The sequence below is a fragment of the Adiantum capillus-veneris genome, chromosome 9 (assembly GCF_014529385.1).
Source record: "Adiantum capillus-veneris isolate H3 chromosome 9, ASM1452938v2, whole genome shotgun sequence".
Taxonomy (NCBI): Eukaryota; Viridiplantae; Streptophyta; class Polypodiopsida; order Polypodiales; family Pteridaceae; genus Adiantum; species Adiantum capillus-veneris.
The window spans coordinates 133,121,231-133,128,135 of NC_140939.1; the positions used below are offsets into that span (position 1 = coordinate 133,121,231).

The following is a 6,905-nucleotide window of genomic DNA, read 5'->3' on the forward strand; positions in this document are numbered from 1 at the left end:
TCCACAGTAAATGCATCTAATGATTATGTATGAACTGCCTATTTACCAGCAAGTTCTGATTAAACCACTTTCACCTGCATTTGATGGTTTATAGTTAATTTGCATAAAAAATATAAGGCACACATTTTCTGCAGCTAAGAGTGTAGGCTTACGATTTGCCAGTCTACAACTTGAGATGGTACCCTCATACAAAGGCATAATAGCTGAGAGTAAACAATCATACATAGTACATTGGCCTCCTGACTTACGTGAAAGAGCTCTACTTCATGAGATAAATCCAGATTCCACCAATCAATCTTAACAAAGAACATGAGACGGTACAACCCCATAACAGATGGGTGTACGATACAGGACAGATAAGGTCCAACATTCTGCATACAACCCCATAACAGATGAACGTACGATACATAACCCCATAACAGATGAACGTCGTGTAAGATGGTAGACAACCCCATAACAGATGAACGTACGATACAGGACAGATAAGGTCCAAATTTCTGCATTCGCATATCTAGCTGAGATGGTTACACTTCTTTCATTTCTCCTTTAATAGACAAACTGACCAGATGAAGTGCTCTAAAATTTTCATATGGGTTTATTTTCTTGACACAAATCACAGCTTCCAAGTTGTACAAATGCAACAGTTTCAAAGACAGGAGATTATAATACCACGACCAAAATCACTTAAATACAAAATCAATTTTCACATCATTCAAGGCAAAAAGCAGGTCAATCACATTGACCTAAGACAAGATGTTCAATGTTGAAGAGGCAAAGTTTTACTCTCAGACCCTTTGCAGCAAAAGTGGAACTCCTAAGCAGAGATAGCGCTGAGCCCCTCCCCATTTGATGGAGCAACCACCAAGCTGCAAATGAAACAACCTGCCAATCTTCCAAAGAAAGAGGTGCAAGCAATAATCAACCAACAATAGACTTCTTACACATTCCCGATGCACGAGACATGCACTTACAGCTAATACACTCCCTGATACCAACTAGAACACTGCCTATATGCATTAAGATAAGCAGTCAGTATCCTCCGCATGAACACACCTGTACTAAGAGGGCATGCTCATAGGTCATAACCCTAGAAACCAGCAGTTTCCATTCAGGTGAAAAATCATCCAAACAACTTCTCTAAAAACCTTTTCTGAGCTCCAGTCTGTAGGAATACTTTATCACTCAATTCACCATGAGATTATTGAGTACAAGTAGACTTAGGGTACCTTGATGCAGTCAAGAGAATGACAGCTGCTGCTAATCCAATAATGCAATCAAAAGGGGTTTAAGATACACAATGAAAGTTCCTCATAGCACTTACACTGTAACTTACCTAGCCTGAAAGTCATAGTTGCACCAGCACCATGTTGTCCTTTCCTTGGAAGGTCAGCAATACGGGTCATATTTCCTTCAATACAGTTCATTCAGATAGACAAACATATATAGTCGCTTCCATCAGAACAAAGCGACCAAGTTATTAAAACAAGGACCAGGAAAGTTGGTAGACTGACTTGAGAGGACCCAAGGGGCACCAGAACTTTTAAGAATATCAATTCACAACAGTTGCTCTTCCATGAACAATAGTCCATACGATCGGTCATAAGCCTCTGGCCAAACGAATACTTTGCACTACACTGCCTACAAGCCCCAGATTGGGGAAAGAATGGCACACTCAAAAGATTAAGCTACAAGCAGGCACAACTGCAAAATTTGCACAGAAAGTAGTAATTCAAACTTAATTCATACCCATGCAACAGACAAATTGCGAAATCCCAACTTGCATAATATCTGCCAAAACTACACGGACCGTCAAGTGCATCTACTCTACTGAGGGAAAACTTCCAAAACAGCTACTTCAGAATGTTCATATATAGGTAAGGTCACTGAACTTCACATGAGATAGAAATTAGCTTCAAACTAGGTGGCTTCGTGCAATAACAGTTCCAAGTCTTTACTGCTCGCTGAAGAACTACAACCCACTTCAACGTCGCAAAGCTGTTGCAGGCATTTCCACATCGATCCTAAATAATGCTTCTCCTCGTGAAATGAATACCTTCAACGCTGCATAGAAATGCCGGAAGCGTAAGCGCTCGAACAAGTAGGATGAGTAAGAGCTCAAAACAGCTCACACCCAGCTAAGTACAACTAAACTTCCGTCCGAGATTGAACGAGCCATTAATGTTGGCTTCTGAAGAACTTCCGTAGATTCACAAACGAAGTTACGTAATCAACCTCACCTGCACTCCGCACAGCTTAAATCAGCGTCGAAAGGGCCGACCACCCCGGGGAAAATCATCACGATCGCGGCCCCCATGGAAATCCTCTCGACGGCTTTGAGGACCAGGGCTCCGAGCAAATTGTAAGCGTAGCGTTTCGGACTCGCGGCTCATCTCATCGAATTTATATCCTGAAAAAAGGATCAATCAATCCAAGAACGCCCACAACGAAGGAGATGTGTATTGCATAGGTAGTTAGACAAATATCAGAATCTGTGCGTATGTATCACTGAATAGACTAGTCATTGCGCAAAAACAACCGGCTAGGCTAGCTGCTGAGTGCGAAAAACGGTTATTCACTAACTGCGGAGGGCCCTCTTCCAATAGCTGCAGGTGTTACGGAGTGACACTAAAGAGTACCTGAGTTTTATCGACAACAACTCCTTAAGCCACCTGCTAGTTTGTACGAATAGGGAAGGTACAAGTTGATAAAATCCAGTACACAACAGTGTTTTCAGCTCTTCGGCTTTTAATTCCTGTATTCCTCCATGAATTAAGAAATGCAAGGTTCTTTGACGAAAGACAGGAGGGGCCAGTTTACACAACAAGTCAAATCATACAGTCTTAGCAGGATAAAGATAATAATTTCTAATTCTAGTATAAGCGGACTTGATGATTTATCAGCAGACCAGTAACTTTATACGTTCTAAGCTGCTCAAAGCCTGCATATGGAAGTATGAAACAGTGGTCATAACTTTCAGCAAGCAACAATGATCAGATGTAAAATGAAAAGGCAATCATCAAAATCAGCCAAGTATTCACAACACACATACATCATATGAGACACTGCTCTTAGCCATAGAAGTTCTGTCAGAAGACAAACACTCAGTGCGCTCCAACAAGAGTAAACTCGTGAGTGTAGTACTTGTGAAACAATTCTCGCCCTCCCATGATCTCTTTCTGTAAAAACCTTTCATCAGCTACAACTTGCTCAATAATTTCCTGATTCACCTCCTAGACGCCTACAATTACAAGGGTATGCAGCATGGTGTTGCATACCAACACTCGAATCTATAAATGGACTGTTCAAGTCATCCTCGGCAAAAATTCCTCTAGGAAAAATCTTGGAAATCGGCTCAACTATGCAAATTGAGAGAGAAATAGATCGAGAGCTCTAAATAGCAAATCTCTGCATAGGTCACAAAAACCAATCCCTACGATCTGCATCACGACCAGTCTTAAGGAGGCATTTGCCATCAACACCGAGCTTCAATATCCCCAAAAGTGTGGATCCATTGAAGCAATAGAGGCTATCACCTCCTAGACGCTACAATTACAGGAATATGCGACAGATACTGCCTTCTAGAGGCATTTTCCATCAACACCACATGGACATCCCAGCAAGTGCACATCTGTTGAAGCAGTTGAGGCTCGCACTGATGTATGTATGAGCAAACGACATAGCAAAATCACTACTGCACTGTATGCACGTATCATTCGAGCATATCAAATACAGAATTGTAGTCCTTCACAAGCACAAACACTTGGCTGTAAGTTTGGCCTCATCCACCCACTCTATAACACCCACCTCTTAGTCAAAACATGCATAAGTGTCTGCTATGCTTAGTGTTTACACCGCAGCACAAGCACTCACAACCAAAGTGAATTCACATCACTTTCCAACCAAAACAGATGGAGAGTGGATGTGAGTGCACCGGCGAGGCAGTAACTTGGCACTATAACCCATTACCAGTACCTTGGGTGTTTTCTTTCAAACCCCCAATCTATAACTGAGGAACACATACATCATAGCATGAGGCAGTATAGAATACCCTAGCCACAGTCATAGAACTATAGCTAACATGCTCCAACCAAACTAGAAAGAAAAGAAAATTGCTCTAATCTGGATAAGAAAATACCCATCCCTTTCAAAATCAAGCCAAACGATGACCAAAAACAAATGTAACACTTGATAGAGATAGAAAAATAAAACCGTCAAACAGTCACCTTGGTAAACACTTAACCAACAAAACATATACAGTTGTGAAAATGAGCCATGGTGAAGGGACTGTGAACTTGCACAAAAGACACAATCAAGACACAAAGACCAGTGAAAGAAAAAATATTATATTATCTTATGTCAAAGGGAGAAATAAGACATTCTCTCCATGATAAAGACAAACAAGACACATCAAAGAACATACAATTCGAAAAGAGAACATTGACTGGTAAGGTTGGAATATTAACCAAAGCAGTCATCATCTATTGCTCACTCATTCTACTAAGAACATTGTGCAGAGGAATCACAAGGCCAGCTACCAACCATGTACAAAACGAAGGTGTCACATACAGGCAAGAAACCCCCCCCCCCCCCCCCCCCCCCCCCCCCCCCCCCCCCCCCCACACACACACACACACTAAACCAATCCAGAAATCATCCACATTTCTCACAAAACTCGGACCAAAATTACATCTCCAGCAGAAAGGTACATACCTTGCAAAGCCTCCAAAGCATTGGCCGCATGTTGAGCATCGTGAAAATCCACAAAACATAAGACGATAGGGCTCCCCGACTGTAACAAAGAAGAAACGGCCTAAGCTACCAAATTGCTCTGAAAGGAACCAGGGCAATTTAGATCTTTAACCACAAAATTGTCTAACCCGTTTTCCCTCTTTGCGCACGAGCCGAACTTCCTTAAACCCAAAAAATGGACGGAAGACATCTATGATAAAAGTTAAGTAGAACAATGGTAACAGCCAAGAAGCAATCTACAGCTGAACGACAGCTGTTGCCTTCAAGAACAAAACAAAAACAAACCACCAAAAAACTTTACTGGAAGGATACGTGCAGCTTCCCTGCGTGTGCAATCAGATGGAAGGCCTTCGACAAACAAGGTGGGAGAGGCATCAGGAGGCAATGGAGCTCGTGCTCTAGGGGGCACTTGGCTCTCTTGCCTGGGAAGATAGTCAGGTCTGCCATTACTAATTCCCAAAGGAGATGGCTTCATCATGCTGGATTCTAAACCAAGTCTGCTATGTCCCAGGAAAGCATGGTCGTCATGGGCAGATAAGCCAAGGCTTGTGGCACTAAGTCCACCCAGCCCAAGATGCCCACCTGGAGCCATTTCTACTCCAGATAGCCCCGAACCATAGCCAACCTGCCAATAACAAGCAACAACAAACTTAGCAAACACAGAAAGGCAAAGCTTGCTAAAGATACTTAATAGCAAGGTGCATGTACCCCCAAAGATTCAGGCTCCCTCAGCATGAGGCGGCCTTCTCGGTCATCATATCGGGGTTCTTCGCGAGGATAGTAAGTTGCACTGGCAGGAGCAAGGTCATCTGTCCAAACAAAGATCAAAGTACATCAAGCAGCTAATTCTTGCAGATTCCGAAATAACTGGACGTCAAAGCTATAGTGTAAAAATAAATATACAAGGATATTGAGGATTCCTGGCCCAGATTAAATACTCTTTAAGATGCTCGAAAACAATCCTCACTCAAACTTGTCTACAGGCTATGTCAGAAAAACAGTAACATTTAAGCCTTCCTACTCAATCTTTGGTCAAACACATGTCCACAACTCAAGTCCAATGACTGTCAAGATAGCCTCAATGACAACAATATAATTGCGATGCATGATAGCAAACTCGACATGTAAATGAAAAGCAGTTACAAGCTGGAAAAACTCAAATTACGCAAAGAGTACCATCACAATCAAACAGGGCTATACAGTTGGCCCCCAGACATGCTGTAATTCTGAGGCACAAGGCATTCTGAAGAAGGATGCTCAATAACCCCTGCAAACTAGCTGCAATATGCTCGCTAATTCTCGTCATAGCTACTCTCCCACTTACATAAAGGGTTCCCACGCCAAAGCCAGGAAACCCACAGAGAGCAGAGGACTAGACAAAATTAAAATTCAATAGCCTTACCATACTCGGCTCTCAGACGCTTCACAGGCACTTGCCCGGGCGCCAACCTGTCCCCGTACCGCCAGTAATCAGCCATGGCGAGCTGCAGAAACGAAGAAAATCAGGGGAGCTGAACCCTGTGCGAGGAAAAAACACAGATGGGTACGAAGAAACGGAGACGGGTAGCGGGGCAGAGCTTACCTCGACAGCCAAGCGGACGCAACCCTAATCGATAGCGGCGAGCAGACGTTACAAATGAATCACAGCTACTTCTGCGAGAACCCTCGAATGGACATTAATAGAGAGACGGGGAGAGAGAGAGACTGACTGCTCATGGATGATTTGGGGGGCGGAGAGAGAGAGAGAGAGAGAGAGAGAGAGAAAGGAAAGAAGAAAGAACTAGTCTTTTTATTTTTACCATAAAGGGCGAAAGCAGAATTATATTAAAGAAAAAAGCAATTACAAAGGACTACCACATGGGATATAGTTTGGTTAATAGATACAAAATCTTTGGTGTTCAAAATTACAATCTTAGTGAGGGTTCTAATCTGTCAAGGTAATCAGGAACTCGTGTAGGTGGGCGACAAGCCGAATACCATTACTATGTAGCCTCCTTAATCTTTCCCCATCCGCTCGGCATTCATCCAGCATTCTCTGTAAGTGTGTATATGATCCATCAAGAAGTACCTCTTGATGTTTGTTTATATTGGCACTGTTGTAGAAACTCATGCAGTACGAGAGTACCTTGAAGCTAGCTTCATGAATCCGGCATTGA

General features: G+C 42.7%; 2 protein-coding genes across 3 annotated transcripts; both read right to left on the reverse strand.

Moving 5' to 3' along the window:
• Positions 1 to 643: 643 nt before the first annotated feature.
• Positions 644 to 2,016, reverse strand: LOC147451200 (uncharacterized). Its single transcript, XM_086520161.1, has 4 exons — positions 1,940 to 2,016; positions 1,512 to 1,537; positions 1,334 to 1,408; positions 644 to 890 (listed from the first exon to the last, which is right to left on the reverse strand). Exons 1-4 carry the CDS (start codon positions 2,014 to 2,016, stop codon positions 730 to 732), a joined length of 339 nt encoding a protein of 112 aa, XP_086376287.1. The 3' UTR covers positions 644 to 729.
• LOC147451201 (RNA-binding protein 1-like) lies at positions 1,840 to 6,488 on the reverse strand. 2 transcript variants are annotated; one of them, XM_086520159.1, is made up of 8 exons: positions 6,332 to 6,486; positions 6,152 to 6,233; positions 5,458 to 5,558; positions 5,062 to 5,374; positions 4,878 to 4,939; positions 4,711 to 4,789; positions 2,238 to 2,407; positions 1,840 to 2,061 (listed from the first exon to the last, which is right to left on the reverse strand). In XM_086520159.1, exons 2-7 carry the CDS (start codon positions 6,225 to 6,227, stop codon positions 2,259 to 2,261), a joined length of 780 nt encoding a protein of 259 aa, XP_086376285.1. In that variant the 5' UTR covers positions 6,228 to 6,233; positions 6,332 to 6,486; the 3' UTR covers positions 1,840 to 2,061; positions 2,238 to 2,258. The 2 variants fall into 2 exon arrangements, with proteins under 2 accessions (XP_086376285.1, XP_086376286.1); XM_086520160.1 differs by lacking the exons at positions 1,840 to 2,061; positions 2,238 to 2,407 and adding an exon at positions 2,677 to 2,938 and having other exon boundaries at positions 6,332 to 6,488.
• Positions 6,489 to 6,905: the final 417 nt, after the last annotated feature.

Coding starts and splice junctions, on each gene's coding strand:
- LOC147451200 (XM_086520161.1), bottom strand. CDS start 2,016: ATGTGGAAATGCCTGCAACAGCTTTGCGACGTTGAAGTGGGTTGTAGT. Junction 1,409..1,511: donor TGCCCCTTGGGTCCTCTCAA/GTCAGTCTACCA, acceptor ACTGTATTGAAG/GAAATATGACCCGTATTGCT. Junction 891..1,333: donor AACTATGACTTTCAGGCTAG/GTAAGTTACAGT, acceptor TTTCTTTGGAAG/ATTGGCAGGTTGTTTCATTT.
- LOC147451201 (XM_086520159.1), bottom strand. CDS start 6,227: ATGGCTGATTACTGGCGGTACGGGGACAGGTTGGCGCCCGGGCAAGTG. Junction 4,790..4,877: donor TGCGCAAAGAGGGAAAACGG/GTTAGACAATTT, acceptor TCTTTGTTACAG/TCGGGGAGCCCTATCGTCTT. Junction 2,408..4,710: donor TGCTTTGGAGGCTTTGCAAG/GTATGTACCTTT, acceptor TCCTTTTTTCAG/GATATAAATTCGATGAGATG.